General features: G+C 42.8%; 3 protein-coding genes across 9 annotated transcripts in view; 1 reads left to right on the top strand and 2 right to left on the bottom strand.

The window, feature by feature from the left end:
- si:dkey-71h2.2 (low density lipoprotein receptor adapter protein 1) overlaps positions 1-450 on the bottom strand; it is a 28,415-nt gene extending 27,965 nt beyond the window's left edge. For both annotated transcript variants that reach the window (XM_053844198.1, XM_053844197.1), the window contains exon 1: positions 224-450. In XM_053844198.1, coding sequence (XP_053700173.1) covers positions 224-308 — 85 coding nt within the window. In that variant the 5' untranslated portion in view covers positions 309-450. The remainder of the gene's footprint in view (positions 1-223) is intronic.
- A 1,126-nt stretch (positions 451-1,576) lies between these two features.
- si:ch211-278j3.3 (E3 ubiquitin-protein ligase RNF19A) lies at positions 1,577-15,237 on the bottom strand. Of its 3 annotated transcripts, none has more exons than XM_053887251.1 (13): positions 15,130-15,237; positions 13,972-14,061; positions 13,825-13,892; positions 12,429-12,634; positions 9,039-9,502; positions 6,913-7,391; positions 5,847-6,052; positions 5,637-5,784; positions 3,995-4,157; positions 3,809-3,923; positions 2,905-3,036; positions 2,570-2,834; positions 1,577-2,256 (listed from the first exon to the last, which is right to left on the bottom strand). In XM_053887251.1, the coding sequence occupies exons 5-13, from the start codon at positions 9,189-9,191 to the stop codon at positions 2,004-2,006; spliced, it is 1,914 nt and encodes a 637-aa protein (XP_053743226.1). In that variant the 5' UTR covers positions 9,192-9,502; positions 12,429-12,634; positions 13,825-13,892; positions 13,972-14,061; positions 15,130-15,237; the 3' UTR covers positions 1,577-2,003. The 3 variants fall into 3 exon arrangements, with proteins under 3 accessions (XP_053743226.1, XP_053743225.1, XP_053743227.1); XM_053887250.1 differs by having other exon boundaries at positions 13,972-15,022; positions 15,130-15,221; XM_053887252.1 differs by lacking the exon at positions 15,130-15,237 and having other exon boundaries at positions 13,972-15,115.
- Positions 12,518-24,170, top strand: znf513a (zinc finger protein 513a). 4 transcript variants are annotated; one of them, XM_053887254.1, is made up of 6 exons: positions 12,518-12,714; positions 12,792-14,087; positions 14,958-15,092; positions 18,109-18,243; positions 20,939-21,688; positions 21,762-24,169. In XM_053887254.1, the coding sequence occupies exons 3-6, from the start codon at positions 15,053-15,055 to the stop codon at positions 22,652-22,654; spliced, it is 1,818 nt and encodes a 605-aa protein (XP_053743229.1). In that variant the 5' UTR covers positions 12,518-12,714; positions 12,792-14,087; positions 14,958-15,052; the 3' UTR covers positions 22,655-24,169. The 4 variants fall into 4 exon arrangements, with proteins under 4 accessions (XP_053743229.1, XP_053743228.1, XP_053743231.1 ...); XM_053887253.1 differs by having other exon boundaries at positions 12,518-14,087; XM_053887256.1 differs by lacking the exons at positions 12,518-12,714; positions 12,792-14,087 and adding an exon at positions 14,146-14,195 and having other exon boundaries at positions 21,762-24,170.
- The last annotated feature ends 8 nt before the right edge of the window (positions 24,171-24,178 follow it).

Raw genomic sequence — 24,178 nt, 5'->3', positions numbered from 1 at the left:
ACATGAATTTCATAAAACACATCGTGGTTTCTTCTTGGAGGTTTTTTTCAAGATATGTATGTCATATTCTTTTCAATATTTTCTTCAAGAAAGATTCCTTCTTAACATTTTTTTTTGTCAGCAGAGAAAGCAACACAGAGCATGCTGAGGTTTCTTCTGATCCAAACAGTTACTTCGTGTAAAATGAATTTTTAAACACATAAGGAGATTGAAAGAGACTTACTCTCATGCTTGGAAGTTCCCCATGTGTGCCGCGGGACTCCGGGGCTCTTGATAATCGCTCTTCCGGCGGATTTCAGGGCGTCCATCCCTCAGCCTGCCCGCCAGGTGCTTCCTCCGGTGGCAGCCTCGGTGTGGTCCGGAGCTCCGGAGGGGAAACAATAAGCCGACAGGAGCTCCACTGTGTCCCGGGTTCGAGTCGCTGAACGCACCGTACTTCAACTCAGTGAAGCGGGCGACGAGTGACAGGCAGGGCGGGTCCAGGTACCACGCCGCTCCGGAGAGGATGCTCTCGCTACCGTAATAACGGATATAAACGAGCATCAGAAAATAATTTCCCCCGGCGGTTTCATCTTGTTCCTCATAAATAGTCGTTCAGAATATTTGTAATGCTTTTTAAAGCGGATAGCAACACGACTTTTAGCATACAGTTGCACATATAGCATGGTTTTATACGTTGCAGAATGTGTTTACTAATATAACTGCAATAATAGTTTTAAATAAAGTGCCAATAAGAGTGTCATTGAAGATTTAGTTCAGTCAGAATGTATTGCGATTATTGGTAAACAACAATAAACGTAGTCATGGTGATGTTAATGCGGCTATTCTGACTTACCAGCTCCTTAAAAGTTGCAGTACAAGGAACGATTGGTCTATTGGATAGTTTTAGCTATGTTGCATCGAGTTTAAGCAAAATAGTACCAGTCGTAGTAGTAGTAGGAGTCGTAGTAGTAGCTGTACATACATACATACTGTACATTTTCAGTTAACCACAGCTTCGTGCCAAATTAAATATAACCTGACGTCTATCGCCCTCTATTGGTTTCTTTGTTATATTACATCATCGCCCTGGGTATCCGTGAAGTTTCGAATTTAAAAATGCAAAATGATCCCTTAGGATAGCTTTAAGTGAACTATGAATAGTGCCTAAAATTATAACATTTAAATTTGATTATTTAAATTTTGTTGCATTGATGATAATTACACTGACTTATGTGTGTAATAATGTTGAGACTTCAATGACCCCTACAGGCCATGAGAGCTCATTCTTTGAGTGTTGTGGAACTGTACTGCCGATAAATGTCAAATGACTCTCGTGTATTGTCGATTTGGGGCATTGTAAATCATCAAAAGACGATTCAGATCTCAGTATTTTCAGTAAATTTAAGAAAAATATTTTGAGAGAAAGGTTCTTAGATTAGAAAGTATTTAAAATGTATAATGACATATTTAGAAACCGTAAAAAAAACCCAAGTATTCAAATAACACAAAAGGAAGTTAAGAGCCGGAGCTATTTGAAATGATTCCTAAAGGACACACAAAAAACACGCACATTCTTTGATTCATTTTTGGGAAGAATATATTTAATTTCTAACAAGAATTTTGGCATGTTAGATTCTTCAGTCCCTATTAGACGCGTCATGCGGACCAGAAGGATGTCTTTTTAAAGGAGGGTGGAGGTGAGGTCACTAGTCAGAACAGTCCAATAAGGAAGGAGGAAAGGTTCGGTAAATAGTCCAAACAGAGGGTGAGGACATAGAAAACACTAGTTAGCTAACATGCTCTCCGTCACCGCTCTGTCCTTCCGGCTTAACAAGTCTCATGCTAATGTTGCACACCTGACCGCCGTTTCATTCACTTGCGACTTCGGTTGAGGCTGGAGCTAGAAGGCATCTGGTGGGAGAAGCAGCAGGTGACCAGCGCTCGACAGGCCAAGCCAGTGAGATCTCCCGTCACGTATTGGGATTGCTATCCGTGAATGCTGACTCAAATACAACAGGACTTCATACGTCGTCTATGTCAAAGACAGGGTAGGCTGAGACGTCCTCTCTTTCTCTCTTCTTATGCTCCTCCTCCTCTCCGTGTTCCTCGGGAGTTCCCCCAGGGGCACACAGGTAGTCTTGGGAACGGGACAGCGAGTGTCTCAGGGAATCCACGGACAGGCTCCGGCTGGAAAGGATGCTACTCAGACTGGACTGGCGTGCTCCTCTTGGGTGGCTCTCAATTTCCACTTTTACTTCAATGTTGGTACCTTCCCTAAGAAGACGTGAGAGGGATCCAAATAAATATTGAGATGCACTTTAAAAATCTGTAATAAATAAGCTCTAGTGTGCTGCATAAACTGATATGGCCGGCCAGATTTGGCCCACAAGACTTGAGTTTAATACCTAGAAACAACCCCCGACTTCTCAGGGAAAGGTCACCTGTCCTTTTGAAATTATAAGTCATTTTTTAACCAACCAAAACACAAACTGTACACCACCAAAGACCATTACTATTCTTGACTTTCAGTCGAGCAAATCTAATTCCTTGTCACATGAAATATGAAGAAGCGAGGGGTGACCTTTACCTCAAAGATGGAGCGTCGCTGAGTTTTCTCTCCGGGGCGACGACTACCTCACAGTCCGACGGGTCGTCCTGCTGAGCGACGCCATGACCTTTAGCTGTCTCGTCCACTCCTTCGTAGCTGTGTAGCACTGGTGGTGAGGCGCTTGTACTCGGGACAATGCCCACTTCCTGTACGCTGACTCTGACTTCCTGGACGCTGTTGTCACTGGGCGGTCGACTGTTTTGACCGGTCCAGTGGTCACTGACTACGTGAGAGAACAGGAGATCTGGAGGATAAAAAGAAAATGACGATCACTGATACAGATCATTTGAAACAATATAAATAAAGGCACATACATCCTGCTAAATCCTCCAGCTGAATCTTATGCGTTTCAGGGGGTTCGCTCTGCGGTCGACACCAACCATTTCTGCACAGTGACATGGGCACGACGCCGTAAACGTATGTCAACATAAGAGGCACACCCACACCTGCAGAGAGACACAGAAACTATTCAGATTGTTGTGGCAGTTGAACTCACGAGCTCAGATTGCGACAAAATTTCATTCTGCACTTCCATCAGAGCTCAGTAGATGGCGCACTCCGCTTCACTATTAAATGACGATAGTAGAGCAGAGAGCGCCATCTAGGAAACCTATCTATCTATCTGGTCACATCTTAAACACCAATCTGGATTTCTTCATATTTTTTTTGGTGGAATTCTAAATTTATCTTGAATCTTTTGCTCAAAGCCTGGTCATCTTTTAATTTGCATTTGAAAGACAACATAAATCACTCAGAAAACAGTCCTTTTTCAGGTCCTTGTGTTGAAAAAAAAAAGATAAAGAGCTCTTCCCTTCATTCCATTTTCATTTATCTCACAGGAAATAAATGAAATAAAAACAAAACCCTGAAATATGGTCATTCTCACTGCAAAGAGCAAAACTTTGTACAGTGGTAGTGCAACACGAGGTTGACCATGATTCTTTTTTTTTATTTCCATGTTCTCCCTGTCTTTCGTGCAAACAGCGATCTTAGTAAATCAGCCTCTTAGTGCGATGACCATTAGGAGGAATTTGGGTTTGCAACAGAGAGTGGAAGTGGTGACATCATCACCACAGAGGGAACAACAGGCCACTATTGACGCAGAGATGGGGTGAAACCAGGGCAGCAGGAGCAGCCTGGCAGGGGCAGCACGTAGAGTGTGCTGCTCAAAGAGACTCTGTCGTTTCATTTCACAACCCGTGCTTTTCTGCTGCTTACCTACAGTGATGGCTGCTATAACCGGCGATACAAACACCGACATCATAACGCCACTCGCCACAGTCAAGTAGTGTTTACTCCCTGAGATACTGTTTTTCATACAGCGGCCATGAACCTGGAAGGCAAAGGCAGATAAGATTGTTATCGGATGGCTGTGCTTTCTATTCAACCAAGAGCCTTGCATACCTTGCGGCCCATGTATATAGGTATGCCCACAATGATGACAGGGATGGCGAGGCCCGCTATTAGTGAGATGATCACCGGTGCTCCCAGCAACATGCCCACCTGCCACAGAACCTTGCGGGTTTGCGACCATGGCTTCTTACCCCAAAAGGTACATCCTGAGGGACTGAGTACAAAAGTAGGGTGATGTCCATCACAGAGCAGAGCTAACCACTGTCCTATATCTCTAAGAAAAGAAGCATCTTCACAAGTCGACAAGTGTGTGATGAACAACTGTGGGAAAGCGACGACAACACGGGAGATGTGTAAATCACAACACAGGGAGCTGCAGAGGCACTTCCTGACTGCACTGGTTTGATTTGCAGCCATTGATGAAGCAGAGTGAATGGAGGAGGGGCGGCATGAAAGTGACTCATCCGAGGAAACACAACTCGGTTTTTCAGCTGACACGTGCACTAACGCCGATCAATACCAACATTCTAATAGTGACTGGAAACAGAGCCAGACTTTTGTGGTCTTTGATCTTTTATCATTTCTGAACAAAAGACTGAGAACCGATGGAAACAATGTTCCCCACTGATGTCATGGAACAGGAAGGATTCTCCTGCTACTGGAGATGGAGAGCCAGAGGGTGGGGGTAGTTGTGTCATCAATATAGATGCTACAGCGGAACACCGAACCATAATTTAAGACAGACGACAAAGAGGTTCAAGCAATCGTATTTCAGCGACATTTCCTTCATAGACACAGTAGCTTAGCATCCAATATGCTAAGCTACTTAGCATATTAGATGCTAATATATATATATATATATATATATATATATATATATATATATATATATATATATATATATATATATATATATATATATATATATATATATGTATATATATATATAATCTAAATCAAAATTGAGCTACATTAAATAAGGGTGTAAGAAAATATTGATACCCTCAATATATTGTACTATGATACCATGACACTCATACGTGATGGCACAATACTGTGTCAATATTTGATGGTCGCTACATCAATATTTAACTAATAAATATTGAAACACTAAATGCTATTATTTAATAATTAGTCAATTTGCAAATTTGACTTAAATTTAGGATTCTTCGAAGCATATATATCAGTTTAAATTGAGACTAAGCTAGGATTTGTTGCCTTCTGATTAGAAACAGTAGTTTAGAATATATTTGTTTATGTCCTCTATATTTCAGGAATCTTGAGTTTGAGATTTAAGTTTTTATTTCTGAGCAGAGTGGTCCATCTGTGATACAACAGAGAATAGCAGGGTCATGTGTTGTGACATTATGTCATTGACATATAACTGGACTGAGTTCTCGAAGACTTTTTATTGACAGTACTTGATTTTACACCCATAAAATTATGCCTCCTGTTACCAAATAGTTGTCATATACAACATCGCATTATATTCTTTCACCACTCCAGAATTTGAGATATGAATCAAATCGCCAGATTCCTGCTAATAAACTTGAAAAATAAAAAGTTGTGAGAGGTACTTCATGACGCACATTTGAAAGTCATTGCTCTATAAAGTTGAGAGTCACAGATTTTTGCATACAGCATATGACTAACGTTGAGCCCTTTTCACCTCCATGAGACTCTGTTTCCTTACCTGAGGTAGTGCACATCGGTGATCTCCTGCATACACAGCCAGCAGAACTGACAGGCACACACAGTGCAGTTCATTCGATTACAGCTGCCGTCGTTGGTCTTCATGATGTAGGCGCCGCAGCGAGGACACGCCTTGATCTCCTCTGCATCTGCGCCACCATATGAATACGTCACAAACCAACTAGCAAAAAGCCGCACTCTCCGGGCCTACCTCCTCCTGGTTCTTCATTGAAGACGTACAGCGTGGAGGCGTCGTTGCTGCTGGAGGTGTGGCGGGCCCTCTGACGCCGCGCCTGATCGCAGGTCTGGTTGGGGTGCCAGAGTTGCCGACAGTGGTAGCAGAACTCGGTGTCACAGCCCTCCCGACCACAGCTCAGTTTGGGACACTCGGCACATCCATACGCAATGACGGCATAACTGAGGAGATATGCATTGATCAAGGTTAAGTTAAGGAACTCACTATAACGTTTATTATCTTTACCAAAATGACTATGTTTTAGCTGGCATTTATCTGACTTGCAAAATTACTCCAAAAGTTATGAACTGATTCTGAGGATGTTTTCAGGATGCAATCGTAATGGGACAAGGAAGAGGTGATTCGATTTTAGTTTGTGTACCAGATTACCATCTGGGTTCCAGATTCTCTTAGAGCACTACTTACTCTCTGCCAACAGAAGAGAAGACACACAGTAAACAGAAAAAAACACACAGTAATAGAACCCCCATATCATGCTAAAATGTGTTATTACAACTATGCTTGAGGGGCACTTCATAAGGTTGGCTATCAAAAATGCTTCAAATACAACATGGTAATGATATTTTTGTTTTTTCTTCTCATAACTCCGACTTCTTCTGAGTCTTATCAAAGGAGCAGGAGTTTTTTTTTTACACTTTATAATCCGCTGTTAATCCTCCTCTCTTTAAGACCAGCAGGAATGTACTTAAGCTGAACATGAATATTTTTAGAGTAAATATCTCTACATATTCAAAACCCACAAAGCTACTAGACTTCCTGCTCAGAGGCCATCGAAAATGTAATCCTCATCATCCAGCATCAGCAGTTCTGTGAAAATATTGCATAATAATATGATAACATTAATATTGTAATAATATTTTTATTATATTCGAGATGACATAGATACCAAATATATGATGTAAAATAGGTGGAAGATGAGAGATAGTTAAAAAATGCTCTGGTTATTACTTAAAAAAAAGCATTTTAAATAGTGACAGTCGAAACGTGTGGGAAGACCAACTTGAATCTGTATGTTAGGTACCTGCAGTCAGGGGCAGGGCACCATCGAGTGTCTGGATCTGAAGCCAGAAAACGTCTCAGCTGGTACTCCTCGAAGCGCTCCAGCAGCACCTTGTCATCCAGGATCGTCTGAACATCCAGCGGCGACAGTGTCTCGTGACACTGTGGGCAGGCGATGCTTACTCTGCTCTCCGATATCTCGATGCGAAGGTACTGTCTCAGGCAGTCAGAGCAGGTGCGGTGGGAACAGGAGGTGAGTCGTGGGAAGTGGCACCGAGGCTGACTCAGCAGGCACAGCGGACACTCCTCCATGTGTTCATCCAAAAGCTGATCCTGGCTGGAGGAACAGAGGGACAGCAGGCCAGTGGAGCCGCTACTGACACCGCCAACACATTCAGCTGCAGCCGCGCAATCCTGGACCGACTCGGCCGCTGCCGGTGCACCGCCTCCTTCTCCTCTTTCTGTTCCAGAAACTCCTGATTCTCCAACCTCTTCTGCTGCCTGAAAACAAGGGGGAAAAAAGAGATGTTCTTTTAAACGCATGCTTGTTTACTTTGTAACAGCAAGGCCAAGGATCATGAAGTCAAAACTGGATGATGGCGATGGATAGTTTGGTATACAGTATGTTTTTGCCGGTGTCTTTTTGCCGAAGTTGTGACGACAAAAACAACATGCCCGTCTCTCAAGTTACCAAGTTACATTAAAAAAGTAGGTCAATATGCCAGGGGGAGGGTCTAAAGTTGGCAGATCGTAAAGGAAGAAGAGCAGCCTACTACTGAGGAAGTATATTGTGTATTCACCCGTTTCACTTCTACTCCTTGATGAATGTTCCCACTCTGACTGGTTAATGCGGGATAGGTCCGCGTTCTTTGATGCGATGGATGTCACCTGAAGCTGCAATCCTCTCATCCTCAACTTCTTCTTTCTCTTTCAGCTTCTCTCTTCAGGGGTGGCCACAGTGGACCATCGTCCTCTGCTTCCTCTACTCTCAAAGCTACAAACCTCATGTCCTCCTTCACCACCTCCATAAATCTCCTCTTTGGCCTTCCTCTCCACCTTCTGCCTGGCAGTTCCAACCTCAACATCTTCCTACCAATGTACTGGCTCTCTCTCCTCTGTACATGTCCAAACCATCTCCATCTAGCCTCCCTGACTTTGTCTCCTAAACACCTGAGCACATGTGCTGTCCCTCTGATCCTATCCATCCTGCTCACTCCCAGAGAGAAGCTCATCTCTGCTACCTCCAGCTCTGCCTCCTGTCTTTTCCTAAGTGCCACTGTTTCCAAACCATACAAACCCTGTCATCCTCAATGTGTTGTTCAATTCCCTGGTCTGTTCTTTGAGTGCTTGAGAACTGCTCAGATGTCTAAGATGTCATGTACAATAACCTGCTGTTTAAACCTGTTCTTTTTTTATTAGTGCTTAGTAGTATATATTATGCATTTATTATTATCTGTGAATACACTGTAAATACAGTTCAGATGGAGCTTTTTTATTTGCGCCTAGTCGTATATATTACGTGTTTATTTTTATTTTTATCTTGCATGTTTGTTGAGTAACGTTCTATGTTACATACTCTCTCTGTTCCTTCATTGCTCTCTTGTTTTGAGCAGGAGTTGTGGTTGTAGCGAAAAGCAGTTTTCCTCCAGATAACTGGACTGCCAGGGCCTGATCACCCCCAGCTGGATCCCTCACAAGATGGTGTCAGATGTGTGAAGTATCACACCCCCCCCTCGGTACATCACTGACAACGTGTCCAGATGCACCACCCCACTATTAAATCCGACCATAATAAATAAAATAAGTGGAAACATGACTTAAATATGGTCTTTTGCTCAGTGGTGGCTTGACAAATAAGACGGTAAATCTCCATCACAGGGGCAAGTGGCTGACAGGGAGAGGGGGTACGTTTCTAGGCAACATCATTTCTAGACGCAACCGAGGAATTAAATAAACAATCTAATGGGTCTGAGCTATTACAGCATGGAAATAAGCAACAAGATGGCAAACACATCAGAGGTTAATCATCAACAGAGTCTCTCTGCCTCTCACGCATGCAAACATCGGGTTCGGTTAAACCATGAGGTGCAGCTAAAATCTCCAGATTATGTTACCTTTAAAGCAGCAGAACTGGTAAAGCCTTCTCACCTGCGGCGGATTCTCGCTTGGAGTCAAGGTGATGGCCACCTCCTCCTTGGCTCGGCTTTCTGCGGGCTTCTCGGGACGGGGCTCCGATTTGGGTTTTCGGGTGAAGAAGTTTAGGAAGCTCAGGGGCCCTGTCTGCTGCTTGGGCCTCTTCATGGTGAGGAACAAGTGTGGAAGCAGAGGAGGACAGACCAAGGACCATGAGCAGGAAGTTTCAGGAAGGAGCTGATTGATCTCTCACTGATCCGCTTGTTGGGGATGGATGGCTGCTCTGGCGGAGGAGTGAGGAAGAGAGAGAGTGATGAAGCGAGGGGTGAAGGGGAGGAGGGAATTCCTGTGGGAGGGCAACATCACTAATTTAGACTCTTTAGAACCAGAAATCTGGTCAGATCGCTGTCCTCTTTAAAGCAGGTCTTCTTTAAACTTGAAGGTGAAGCTTCTTCGTTTTTGGTTTCCCCTCGCCGAATCTAGAAGAAAACAAAGTCCACTTGTGAATCTGTTTTTGACTGAGTGGCGATGACTTTTAGTTTTCAGTGACTTTGAGCTGTCATTTCAGATCTCACCGCACCACAGCGCAGCATTTGACATCATCACCCTCGACATGCCACAAGACTCCATTTAGCAGTTAACGGTGCCAAAGGCAGCAAACCAAGCAACCTCCGAGAATAGCAGAGGTACATTTTAGTAGTAATAATTTAGTAGTACTACAGACCAGAGGGTTTTAATTTTGTATTTTTCTAACTCAAAATACAAAAGAATGACAGCTTATATTCAAATTTAAACTCTTGAGCCTTTGAATGAAAGATCCAATGACAAGAACACGACATGCATGGACTCTGACAATCTGTTTTTTAGTTCTTGAATCAGTAAGGGGACAAGAAGACGGACTTGAATTTGTGCCTCTTGTTCGCCCGTCATGGCGCTTCACACATGAGCAACGAGGTCACAACCTCGAGACTCGAGGAGCAGATGGACCTGGGACTTGTGAGTGGGTTGACAGACAAGATCAGGGAATGATGTAGGCGGCGGAATGATAGACAGCACAGACGACGCGTTGTGCTTCTTTTAAATGACAGCCAGCTCCCTAACCAGATACAGAGAGACAAACCCCGCAGCAAAGAGAGCAGGCTGTCTGTGTTCGGAGCACATCAGATGGAGAAGAAACATATTGTGTCAACTAAAACAACTGTATCTATTGCGCATCCTTCAGTGTAAGAGTAACATCAACGACAGACTAAGGGGAGTGATTATGGATTTAGAACTCGGTTTCAGGCAGTCGTGGGTGAACTAATCAAGGTGCAGCTGTGTGACGTATGTGAGATTAATATTTCATCAAATGGTACAATTCTGGAGAGGGAGGGACCAAAATAGACGAGGAGCTTAAGGGTAGAAACTGTTGCCAGTTCAATGCATATAGACAGCAACCTACACAGTCCAACCTCAGAGCTGTTTAGAATAGAAACTGTTTTTGTGTGGGAGGAAACAGTGTGCTTCAAGGGACAACAAAGAGGTTCCCACTATGCCTAGTGTTTTCTCAAGGTTGAAACTTCTAGATAAGGGTCACCACTTCACCTCTGCAGCGGAATTTGAGTCAAGGTTTTAAAAAAATAAAACTTTTTCTGTTGAATTATAAATAGAAATGATTTTTAACATTGTGTGTTCTGATGATGGTGTTAGAACCCACAGCAGGTCACTGGTCACAACTGGCACTATGGTACTTAAAGCGGTGCAGAGAGTTAGAAATCTGAGCAAAAACTTAATTCCTAATGGGTTTTTCCTTCAGCTTCTTCTTTTTTTGACTGCTCCAGCCATCTTTCAAAAATAACTCTTCAATAGTTTAGAAGCACAGGCTTGGTTTTTGAGAAGGAAAAGCTCAACAAATTATGTCCTTAAAATAAAATAAAATAAAATGCTTAATATAAAATGCTACAACAATTTGTTTGAGATGTTATCTCACTGATTTGTTATACACTTGCTCTAGTTACAGTTGCAGCGAGCCTGAACTTAAAATGTTTTGGGTCACAACTAACTAAATACTGCTGCTGCTGTATGAAGTTAAGAATATGAAGCTTCTACGCTTTATGTATCAAAACCTCTGGTGGATTTACTAATCTTACTTGCATGTTGTTGGCTGTTCATTTACCTCCACCAATGATGAAAGATTTGGTCTGCACCTGACTGTGTGGATTTTGCAAGGTTAGGGTTAGTAATAAGTCGTAAATATAGTAACAAAACAGACAGTGTTTTGAGGTTGTTTTATATTGCGAACTGTTTTTGACTTGATGTTTACATTGTTTTTGTCACACCTTTCACCCTTTCACCTGTTTCCTTGTTTACATATTATATTATATTATATTATATTATATTATATTATATTATATTATATTATATTATATTATATTATATTATATTATATTATATTATATTATATTATATTAGATTAGATTTTCTGAATTGGGAAATTTTACTTCACAGTAGCAAACACTAAAGACAACAAAAATAATAACAGAAAATACAGTAGTTCATATAATGCAGACATCGTTCTGTTATTAAATACAGGTTCATAAACACCCTAAGCTTTGAAGAATAATTCCAGTACAATTTTAAAATACATGTCACTGAAGCATTATGACAGCCGCACCCCTGGTCTGAAGAATATAAGTGATCAAAAGTCAGTCCTGACGGTGTTTTGACATTGTCAGAGAGGATTATTATGCAAGCTGCATCTGGCCCAAATATCCAGCTTCAGATTCTGTAACCTTTGCCTGAACCATATTGTTAATTCCTAGGACGTGACACTTGTAAGCTGGGAGGCTGAGGGCTAATAAGAAGGAGCAGTAAGATCAGTTTCCAAGAGTGTTCCTGCTGCTGCTGCTGTCTCTGCCTGGGAAACCTGATGATCCACCCTATTAAGTGTCTCCTCACTGGACCAGAGCCCACATCAGCAATGCGGGCTGCAGAGGCAGAAGTGACCTCAGCGAGCCCACGCGCTCCTCATCCCTTCTCTAGACATCCTCCTCTGGAGCCATGTGGTGTCAACTCCGAGTCAGGATGCTGCAGCAGAAGCACCTCAGTGGACTTACAGATGTACGGCGCTTTTCTTCCTCGATATTTATTCAACCGAACAAAGCTCGCGTTTTGAATCCAAACGCTACAGCAATACTGTAAGAGTTTGGCGGTGATAACACGGATAACCTGCGTGCTGGATGCTGGGCAGCATCAGTCAAGCCTCAGCAGTAACAGGGAGTGTCACGGGTGACAGGCTGTGGATTCTCCCACACGGACCCGCCACCGTCACCAACACGAACATCGCAGGCGTATAGACGTCGCCTGGCGTCCGCTACGGGATTGAAATGAATAAAAAAGACGCAAACGATTACGTAAATGTCTTACCTCTCAGCGCGGCGCGTTCTCTTTGCAGCGTAGGACCAGAGTCTAGCTCCGCCCCCTGGAGGAGACGCAGAAGACCCCCGTGGCCCACCGCCACACTGCTCTCAGGAAGGATGTTGGAGGGAGGAAGGGAGGGAGACGGAGGATGAGGGGGGATACTTCCCTGGCAATGAAGGAGCCAATGGCATGACGCACTTTCCCGGCAGCTCCTGCTCAGAGACGGCGTCAAAATAATACATTAAGGACTCGAATTTAAGGAAAGTAGGAGCTTAGTTAAAATGCACATAAGGTAAACGAATGCGAAATCTATTATTTAAAAGGATTTTCTTTGTCATGTACTGTTGTTGTTGAATTTCTTTTGAACAGTAGGGGGCACTGCAGTCCCGTCTGCCGTTTATACAGGTGAGTTGCCATTGAGGTCAGAATTCCCATTAAAAAAAAAAGGATTTCATGAAAGGCGCATATGTAAATTTTCTATATTATAAACACACAAGTAAGTAAATAAAATGAAATAATGATAGTTGTAATAATAGTAATAATAGTTGTAATACACACTGACTATTGTGTCTTAAATATCTACCCGCAGTTCTTACGGACTGCTTTGTGCCTACCAACATAAATATAGAGGAAGGGAAGCACACATGTATTCTTTATCTATAAACCAACTTGTACTCATTAACTACATCACACTTGCCTACATACATGTAGACAATGGGTGTGTTTGAGGACTGCATCGGTAGCTAAAGTGTACGTATAGATATGAGTAATGTCGGGATAATATATAAATCCTCGACAAGGCGTGTACAGAAATAGCCATAGGAAAGATAGCTACAATGTCAGTGGGAAAATACGTAAGTTTTGGAGGGAAATGATGACGAAATGTTGGAAACGTGTATATTATATGTTAGTTATGCATATGAATTACAAATATGCAATAAGTCAGATACATCACGGTCGGTTTATTTATTTATGTGAGAGATTATGTAAATTGCAGCAACTGCAATTTCATCACACAAACGTAATCTAAAACGCATGAATTGGAAAATGTGTTCGGAAGTCAAATACCTCCCCAAACGGGATTCTTATAGCCCTCTAATGGGCCTTCAAAATAAAATCAAGTATATTTTTCCTTATTGAACCAAATTACAATTTGATATATTTATTAGGAGTTACGTCGGGTTTCAAAAAGATCTTAAAGCTGTGTGTTTATTCAATACGAAGACTAGTATCCATTTTAACCATTGCAAGGGTAAGGAAAAAGACGGATACTAGTATGAAAATTAAATGCACCAAGAATAACATACAAAGCAAAGTGTATGCGCATTTACTACTGGAAATATAAGCAATGACTGTACATTCTGTTTGAACGCATATATATTATATCATTAGTAGAGATTACCTTTGAGCGAATTCAGCAGTCCAATTTTATTTTGAAGTTCTCTACCGGAAGTAGCACTGGCGCTGCCTCTGGATGACAGGCGAATCAGAAAATCAATTAAGTTATGAAAAACAGCATTAATTGCCTTTCTTTGTCGCCGCGGCTCACCGGGAAATGGCGGAGCTTCAGTCGTCGTTTTGTTAAGGGCCACAACCTCTGACTCGATGGAGGGTTGGGAGACACCGCTCGCCACAGTCACTGACAGGAATTACATCCCATTTTAGGTAAGTTAGCAGGAGGTGGACGCGGCTAACGTGACAGTTGTCATTCAGGAGCCCGCTGTGTCGTTTGGAATCCTCCGCCTTTTCTTTCAGCTATGCTTTGTACATGTGGTCAGTCATCTCCTGCGTTGACTTCTGTCTCCTCGGACGCTCTTTCTCGAAAACTGGCACGCCGTGTAGTAATAACATAGCTAACGTGTTAGCCACTATGCTAAAAGAGGCGGATAGTTTAAGGCAAACCGTTAGTATTCTGAAACCCCTGTGTTCTACGTCGGATGGAACATTTGACCCTTGCTTGTGTTCAGTAAGTCCTGCGTGAATACAGCTGTTGTGATATACCCGGTTTTGGAAGATGCATCTGGGAGTCGAATACCTTATTGAGCAAAGCATCACTCATTGAGCTACACCAAAACAATCGGATAAACTGAGGCTGTTGAAGTATATTCAGACAGTCGAAGTAGGTTTTATCTTTGTTCGTTTTTGACAGCTCTTTCAGAGAGCAGTGATCTTTGCATATCTTCAGTGACTAAAAGCTTCATAAAGTGAATTGCAAGACCGAGTAGTCTGTCTCAGATGAGATTGTGGCTGTAAAGTTTGACTGGTCTTTGACCCTGGCCGAGTATCGCCACAGTGAGAAGACTTGGACTGAAAGAGTGAATTGTTTGGTCTGGTCGTAAAAGCATCATCTATAACCTCTTTTAAGACGTCCACATGTGTGGGTGTTTGACCTTTCAGCACCAAGGTGCTTCATTTTTTTGTTCATATTTGTGGACAAATAAGTACTATTAAATCGTGTCTGTTAATTTGTTTATGATAATAATGTTCCAAGCCTTCAGTTATATTCATATATTCGTTTTATTATTTGAAACCCAGAACTCTTCAAGGATAATTCTCACAGCCAAGACTGAGCCGATGGTTCCGGACGTCTGTGAAAAGAGCTATCGAAGCAGCGTGAGGCTGACTGGAAGATGCCAAGAAAAAAACAGCAGAATCCACAACCAGTCAAGTGTACGTATCTTTTCTACCAGTTACTAACTTAACTAACCTTAATGAAATGTAGCGTTTCTCACGTCCTTTTGTGGGGCTCAATAATGGTTTTGTCAGATGTTGCAATGTGTCAAGAACAAAGCAGTATTGTTTCACAATGTGTAAGCTCAAAGCCAGAGCATGGCAGAGGTCAAACCAACAAAGAGCGCCTGCCTTCATTCTGGAAAGGAATTTTCCACATGTATTGTACCTTTCAAGTTGTAAACAAAATGTTCTCTCTTGAGAAAACATGTACAAATTCATATAGTTTTTAATGGAACATTTTTCTTCATGTTTCATCTTGCGTCATACTAAAAGTTTTTATTTTTGTTTATTTTTTAACTATTGAGTGGCTGCTCATTAGAAGCAGTTTTAGGGGTTAGTCTGACACATGTATTGCTCTCCACAAAGTGAAACACTGGTGTGTAAATGTGACATTTGGAGCGGTCATCTTCTCCTTTCATGTGAACCACGTCCAGTTAAAACATGTGTGTAGTAATTTTGTATCAAGAGAAAAAAAAAATATTTCAGTGCTTCACTGGCAGCTAGATCCATCAGCTGCAGTTAAACTGTCCTTGACTTGACACTGATGGTTCCTGGAGGACAGACAGCGCTGTAGTTTGATTCCCATTAAGCTGCAGAGAAGAGAGGAGTCAGAATTCCAGGCGTCATTAACTGAGGCTCCAAACGAGTAAACGAGCTCCATCTGTCGGTCATTAGCGCATCGTTCTTTCGTCAATGTTGTGCAGAGATGACGCTTCCAGCCTTGATCGGCTCGTTCCAACTGTCGCGCGGTTATTTAAGTGAGCGCTAAACTGCCGATGGCCTGACTGATTGTCGGCGTTGCATTTAAATGAGTTTGTGTTCTTTGTTGTGTGAGCGTTTAAGAGCAGCAGGCTCATTAGCTAGGAATCACAAATTACAATCGATTAAACCTGATGGATAAAGCTGTTGCACTTCAATGACGTGGTCCTTGGCGGCGGGGGAGGTGGAGTGTACCTGACCATTGGCAGCAGGCAGCTCGGTATTTGATGATGACGATGATGAGTATTTGATATTATTGTCAAGTTCGGTTTGAGGTGAAGGAAGTGAGTAGAAATGACTGTGTCAAACTTATTGCTTGTGACATATCATGATCTTTTTGGGGTTGATGAAGGACTTGGGATGCTCCGACCAGGAGTTTAGCTGCCGATACCGATCACATGGATTGACAATGCATTTGTGATCAAAATGATGAGACCTGTGTACATGTGAAAAAAATGAACCATAAATCATTTAAATTCAGACATGTTTTTATATACTTCTTCAAGAGGAAAAAAAATAGTAAAACCTTGCTGCATGGAGCAACTATTCTGTCATAACTGAAAATCATGGAATTTGATGTGAGACGTTGCACTTTGGTGAATCTGTTGAGACTTTGCTATGTTTACATACTGGCCACTTGCAGCGGGAAATTAATCATTATGTCTTGGGCACTTTCCTTGGCATTCTGAATGTCACGCTCGGGCCGGCGGGTGTTGCTAAGCGGTAGCTGCCGCTGCTGATTTGAACTAGCGGTCTCACTTTCATGAGCCCCTAAAACTTTTCGTGCTTCATCAATTGCTGCCGCTTTAAATGGCGTGCACAGCATTTTCCCGTGCATGTGCAGCAGGATGCCAACTTTACATGACAGATTGAAAGAAGCTCCACAGCAGACTTGCTGCTGCCGAGTGAGCAGCGAGTCTGGAGGAGTGGATGCATCATAACCAGCGGGCTTCATCACTGTCACACGTGATCAGTTGTTGTGATCGCCATTGACATATCCCGCTGACATCAGCCGATCATGATCGGTGACCGAACGATCGGAGCGTCCCTACAAAGGACTTTTGCGACCCTCAATTTTGGCAGCTTCTTGTCTTGCCATCATCATGGATCAGAAAGTAACCTCAGTAAAATGAATATAGACCGTTATAGCACCCATTTCAGCTGTAATAAACTCTAAAACATAGGTATTTCTTGACACACATATTGGCCCATTTTCAGTAGTATGAATAACATCTGAAATCTATTGAAGGGTGAAGTTGGTATTGCAGTACTACTGAGTACACAAACCAGATCCTGACTAAGAATTAAAACATTATGAAAACATAAATACATTGGAAAAACTAGGAGAGTCCAACTGGAGCCTGTGTGGCTGCAGGTTTTTGTTCCTGCTAAACACGCAGCACAACACTAGTAACAATTCAACCGATTACTGTCTGTAGTCACCTGACTGGTTAAAACGTGTGCTCTCGATTGGCTGGAACAACTACTGGAGGTAGTCAGGGCACTTAATGCCTTAAGAAATAAGAATTAGCAAGGTACTTTTAACTTTGTGTCGTGTGTTATGGCTTTATCCAAAATATGTCTTGGAAGACAGATTGCAAATTGGTAATTTGCATGCACAATTTCGCACAGCGACCGAACCGTGAATTTACTAAGAGACGTGCTTGTTGAAAATGGAGACATTCTGGTGTCTCTGTTTAACATATGGCATATGGCATTTTACTCGCACTGTGGATTTTGGAGTTGTCACTGAATAACATAGCAACAATAGCAATAATATAGATGAATTGGTGGAGAAATATCACATATTTACAAGTACATGTGTACATCCTGACCACTCCTGACTGTTGTATTTATTTTTTTTTTTTATTATGAGTAGTAGTAGCAGTAGTAGTAGTGGTATCGTCATCTGTCTGAGCAGATGGATTTCTTTTTGCACTGAACAGATTTCAGTATCACATTGTGATACAACAAGATAAATGTTTATATTTTTGCTGACACCCATACTACCAAACAGTACATATACTGTAAATGTACTATAAAGTAAAATCACTATTTTTCGGATGGAGGAGCAGCTGATCTAAAAAAGGACAGTGATCAATAATGTTGTTAAAACAGCATTTTGTCCAGTTTTTTTTTCAGAACATTGTACATGGACTCATGAACACTAATGGGCTGCTTATCTCCTCCTCAGTGGATTCTGAAGATGGTCTAGCCAGCGAAGCTCCAGCCAACCTCACCTTAGACCCAGACTTCCTTCTCGAACAAACCCTGGATTTTGGCGATCCTGATCCGGACAACAAGATTATCAGCCTGGAAAAGTTCTCAGGTTTGTTGTCGTCATTTTGAGTGTTTAGGGATATTTATGTTTTTCCAAGACTCAAAGCAGAAACACATTTGTGTGATGTTTAAATACATTTTCAAGTTGAAACTATTTTGAAATGATTACCAATTGTATTATCTTCAGTTGAGGACTTTATTGTTTTTTAAGTTACATGCATAGATCTCTCACTGAATACGGTTTTTTATTTCAGCGTCCGTAAATCTGCGGACATTTTATTTGATTCTGTACTCGCTTTGGGAGGAGTGGGATGACTGAGCTGGAGCTTGTTTATTATCATGACGCTTGGTTTCATGATCAGACCTTGAGTTAATGTTTGCATCAGATCAACCTGACCGCAACAGGGAGTGACTCAGGGATGAGTGTTGATGGTGGCAGTTGCAGTGATGGATAGTATCTAGTTTTCATTTACGTACCGTTAGTGTCGACATACAGTTTATGTGGCTTCCTGCTGCAGTGTTGATTCAAGTTTTATCAGCTAGAAAGACTTTATTCATCAGCTTTCACCATCAAAAACACCTTCAAAGAATGAGCAAATACAGTTTGAGCTGTCAACTTTGCGACCGGACTTTTACCTCTGAGTTAATGATTACCAGATGATGAGAACTTGACAGCTGCAGGGAGCAACTCCCGGTTGGATGATGATGATGATGATGATGATGGGCCTGGAAGGAAAAAGTTCTTGGCTGAGTGAAGGAAGATTGAGCTATTTTATGAATAAATAATTCTGTTTTGTCTTCCGTTCATATTCATCCTTTAAATGGTCGCAACACCAACTCTGCTTCAAGTTCAGTTTGGTTCTGACTGGAATGTAACTCGCTCAGAACTGCTGTTTTTTTTCCTATATTGCGCAGTTATTTCTCGACGGAACAGACTTGGTCAAAACAGAGAACTCGGTATGCTACATAACATGATCTTATCAGGGTAAGAACAGAAAAAAATGATTAAAAAGTAGAAATAGAAAAGAGAAGTTGACCACAGTGAAGTAAACTTGATCACAAAGAACCATGTTTTTCAGGCTGGTTATAATGGTTTACTTTTGTGTTTGCCATAACGTTTCTGTTTAGTTTTTCTTTAATGTGGGTACTTTATCTCATTTTTCAGAACAATATTTTGCATAGGACTTAATGTATTCATGATGTTGGTGGTCTACTACATAAGATGAATGCACTCTTGTGTGTTATGTGATGGTGGAAGAGAAACCAGTCAACTGCTACGCTGTTGTGCCGACACGTACTCGTGTACAGCTGAAATAATGTAATTAAATTTGATTTTTTTTTTACAATGATTTAATATAACTCCTCAGAGGAGGCAACTGCAATATTAGTATGGGGTGGAATATACAAACCCAACACATCATCATCATTGCAGTCTTGTCTAACAATAACAGGGAAATTTTACCCACTGAGGTCTTTGTCTTGGGTGAAAAAGTGAAAGCCCTGCTGTTCTAGAAAAATCATAAAAAAGGAAAGGAAACCATTTTAGGAGATCATCATCATCACTGTCTCCTCCACCTCATTCCCACTGCCATTATCGTTTCCCTTCCTCATCATCATCATCATCATCATCAGCAGCAGCCTCGCCATTACAGTCATCATCATCATCGTCATCATCATCATCGTCATCATCATCATCATCATCATCATCAGGCCCAGCAATCATGTGTGTGGGGGGTCTGGGGGGGCAGGATGAAGGGGCAGCCTTTCTTCTCGCTCTCTCTTTCTGCTGTGTGAGACTGCGGGCTCCTTCAGCTCCAGCACTGAGCAGCGAGTCTTCAGCAGGACACTCTCACCTTTTTCTTTGTCTTAGTGACTGACTTCAGAGTAAAGTGAGTACCTATCTTTGCTGTGAAACCTTGACTATTTAGAAAGCTCTCTTTAAGATCAGATGGTGATGCTAAAGATACAGTTATGTGCAATGTTCTTCAGAAATAATTTGGCAAATGTTGTTTCTATCACTGTGTGTTCATGTAACAACCGATTTTCTTGACTTTAAAAGTAGTATTTAAAAAAAATCTTATATCAAAATAAGACTTACAGCTGTATTTAAAATGGTCACTGTGATTCGTATGGCTCTTCCTTTGCTGAAACATGGTTGTCATTTGCTCTTATGATTCTCTGCAGTAGCATAACACTGCTTCTTTATCCATAGCTGAGTTTCATGTATTCCTTCTCACTGTCATGTTGGGAGAGGGTTTTGGTTCTCTGCATGTTGCTTTATGGCAGGAGACGGACCAGCACTTGTGTGTCCTTGGGTATAATGCAAAACAATCACCAGCAACTGAGGAATAATCGCTTGGCTCTCAAATTAACTTGTCCTGCTCGGTAATCAGGTCAAAAGCGGAATCATCCACGAGATGACTAGCATTAGCCAGTGCTGACACGTTTGATGCCATTCTGAGGAATTCGTCCCTTTGGATTGCTGTGTGTTGAAGAGTCTGCTCTCACTGGTTTGAGTGTTACTCCAGCTGTTTTTTTTTTTGGATTGTGGAAAATACAATGGATTTAAAGGTTTTAAAGGTGCCCTGTTGTGTTTGGTGCTTGGTTTGCCCCTTTGAGCGAATGTTAAAAGACCAGAGGGCCCTCTCTCCCAGGGTTAGGAAGAGCTTTCCTAGTTGGTGACTCTGGTCATACACTGGGCTCCAAAGATGGTGACGAAGCCATTCTCTTTCCCTCTCCCACAGAAGTAGCAGCTGAAATTGGGTTCTCGGTCTACCCTATGGGTGATGAGGAGAGCCCCGCCTACAGCCACCTCAGCATGGAAAGCGAAACCGACACCTCCCGCAGCACCACTGACACCACCAGGGAGGACGAGGGCCGAGCCTCCCAGTCCGAGCTCAGCTTCCCGTCCTACCTCTCCTGCAGGGGGTGTGGTCAGTTGCGGGACGACCCCTTGGGACCTGTCGACCTTGTGGGCCCTTACTGCCTCAGGTGCTGCAAGGCCTCCAGAGAATCCAAAAGTTCAGACTTTGGTTTTGGAGGCATTGGTGGGCTTCACACAGAGTCCCAACAGCAAGAGGACGATGAGATACAAAGCGACAAAGCCATGATGCTGGAAGATAATCTGCCCAAGCTGCACTCGTGCCACCTGTGTGGTTTCTCGTCCCGCTATGCTAACCACGTCAAGCGTCACATGAAGACTCACAACGGGGAGAAACCCTACAACTGCCCGCTGTGCTCCTATGCCTCAGCTCAGCTGGTCAACCTGCAGCGGCACCTGCGCATCCACACCGGGGAGAAGCCCTACAAGTGTGAGAGCTGTGCCTTCGCCTGCAGCTCCCTGGGAAACCTGAAGAGACACATGCGCATGCACGTGCCATCGGTGGGGGCGGGACCCGACGCTCCGTTCCGGCCTTCCAGCACACCCAGCAGCCTGAAAACTCCAGCAATGGAACAAGGACCCCCTGAAGAAGATCTGGATGCTTCAACTAAGGGTGTGTAGTGCATGGAAATATGAGCTGCTGTTCTGTTGAAGTGCCATTCGTAGTGACACTGTCTCTGTTTCAGAGGTCGCCAAGGCGTCGTCTAATCTCAGCTTGGGAAGTCAGAACAACTACCTTCCCGCATTCAACAGCCTTAAAGGGGCGTCGCCACAAACTGCTCCCGCATCGAATCCAGCCCCTAACTCACTGGAGACGGCCTCTACCCGCTCATCCAGAGGGGGGCTGGGAGACAGTGCCACTCTGCCCCCTTCACTCTTTCCCTTCACCTGCAGGCTGTGTGGAGTCGTCCTGGAAGACGAGGACGGCTCCTCTGCTCAGATCTGCTCCAAATGCACTCTAGAGATGCTGACTAAAGACTCGTCCTCGTCCCCCGGGAGCCCCAGCGAGCGCAGTGATAAGGTGTACACGTGCGCCTGCTGCCCGTTCCTCACCCACTACCCCAATCACTTGGCACGCCACATGAAGACTCACAGCGGCGAGAAGCCCTACAAGTGCCCGCAGTGCGAGTACGCGTCGGCACACTTCGACAACCTGAAGCGCCACCACAGAGTGCACACGGGGGAGAAGCCTTACAAGTGCCACCTGTGCGACTACGCCTGCGGGAACCTCGCCAACCTTAAGCGGCACCAGCGCGTGCACTCCGGCGCCAAGCCCTTCCAGTGCGCGCTGTGCAACTACAGCTGCAACCAGAGCATGAACCTGAAGCGGCACATGCTGCGGCACACTGGGGAGAAACCGTACCGCTGCCAGGACTGCGGCTACACCACCGGCCACTGGGACAACTACAAGAGGCACCAGAAGAAACACGGCCTGGCCACCGACGGCTGGGTCAAAGTCCCCATGACTGGCCACCAGGACGAGGAGGACGAGGAGGACGACAACAACGAGGAGGAAGAGGGGAGAAAAGGGATGGGGGTGCAAGCGCCCAGAAAAGATGATTATGCAGTGTTCGTCTGAAATACCTTTCCATGCTGCACATTTGATTGTAAAACATGACTCAGCAGAATTAAGCTACCAGCAACGTTGTTTTTCACAAAGCCTTTATACCCTGTCTGTTTTTTATGTCATCTTAAGATGCCTTTGGGAGCGGACATTTGTGCCAACGCTGCGTCTGAATCTGTTCCACATCAGGCCGTAGCATCTCATCCCAAATACCAGACGCTATTGCCCTGCTATGTACACGAGTAAGATAAAGAGGTTCCTCGTCCTGCGGTGTCTCTGCAACTTTATTTGTACTGGTTGGAAGCACCGCGGCCTTTTGAATCCTCTTCATAAAAACATATACTAGGGGAAAGATCATATTCACTGGCCAGATCGTCGGTGCGTGCTGTGACTCAAAGGTTTGAAGTTTGGAGGTGCCAACAACTGACATCACATCAGAGGGAAAGTTGTCATTCTGGTCAAAGAATTAAAAACTATTTTCATCAGATTTTAAAGCTGCACTGTCTAAATGGAGGTCACTTTTTGTTTTCATATGAGCATGTGCTGCAGTATCACTCGTACTACAAGAGCCTTGCCGGGTACCAAGACTTACCTTACTCCTGTCACTGGTACCTCTAGCAGCTAGCACAATTGCTACGAGTTCTAATCCATTGCCTTGAAAGTAAAAAAAACAAAACAAAACAAAATATAACGGTTATATTATTACCACAACATACTACCAATAACTTGCATGACTCAAACACGCTTAGTACTATATGAAATATACACCATTTTCCGACAAAGATTTAGTGTTAATAAATGCTATTTTTTGCTCATATGAACATATACATATATGGTAACTTCTGGACAGCTGCTATTTTTGCCCCATTAAATACATGTTTGAATATTAGCATAGGAATAGGTGTCTGAGAAAACTAGTCTAATGCTAGCATCTTTTCTATGCTGTTATTATAAAGAGGTGGAAATATAATGGATATTATTTATATGAAATACTTTATCGATATTGCTTTCCCTCTTGTTCCACAGATTTCATGAATTCAATTATGAAGTTAACAGTGCAGCTTTAAAAGCTAACGGCTCCAAGGAAAGTGTATTCATCACGAGTTTTAATGTGATTTTTAAAAAAAAATCTACATATATAACAGAATGCATGTATTTCTGGCATTGCTTTTTATAAAGAAGCACCAAAGTGTTTAGTGTTATAAGGGGGAAAAAAAAATGCTAGTTTCCCCCCCAAAAAAGGAACATCTGCGCAGGGGGGGTTATGTTAAGTATATTTGATAACTGTGAAATTAGGCCATGTTTGTTTTTACTTGAAAATGTTTCATGTGAGTTTTCATTATTATTATTTTTAAATGTGATTGTAAACACTGTTAATAGCATTATTCCATCGATTTGTTGCTGGTTATTGATCATGTACAAGTGGGGGATCTTGTTTTTCAGGGTGCAGCTGAGTGTCGTGTCATCATCCGTCTGTATGCAGTGTCTCAGAAATGCCTTAAATAAATGTGATGTTTCTGTCAGATATGTCAGACGCAC

This window comes from Synchiropus splendidus, chromosome 15 (assembly GCF_027744825.2).
Source record: "Synchiropus splendidus isolate RoL2022-P1 chromosome 15, RoL_Sspl_1.0, whole genome shotgun sequence".
NCBI lineage: Eukaryota > Metazoa > Chordata > Actinopteri > Syngnathiformes > Callionymidae > Synchiropus > Synchiropus splendidus.
The sequence above is the reverse complement of the archived record's forward strand: the minus strand, read 5'-3'. Positions and strand labels throughout refer to the sequence as shown.

Coding starts and splice junctions, on each gene's coding strand:
- si:ch211-278j3.3 (XM_053887251.1), bottom strand. CDS start 9,191: ATGAAGAGGCCCAAGCAGCAGACAGGGCCCCTGAGCTTCCTAAACTTC. Junction 7,392..9,038: donor CAAGCGAGAATCCGCCGCAG/GTGAGAAGGCTT, acceptor CCTTGTTTTCAG/GCAGCAGAAGAGGTTGGAGA. Junction 4,158..5,636: donor ACCGATGTGCACTACCTCAG/GTAAGGAAACAG, acceptor TTTTGTACTCAG/TCCCTCAGGATGTACCTTTT.
- znf513a (XM_053887256.1), top strand. CDS start 15,053: ATGCCAAGAAAAAAACAGCAGAATCCACAACCAGTCAAGT. Junction 15,093..18,108: donor GAATCCACAACCAGTCAAGT/GTACGTATCTTT, acceptor TCTCCTCCTCAG/TGGATTCTGAAGATGGTCTA. Junction 21,689..21,761: donor TCTGGATGCTTCAACTAAGG/GTGTGTAGTGCA, acceptor TCTCTGTTTCAG/AGGTCGCCAAGGCGTCGTCT.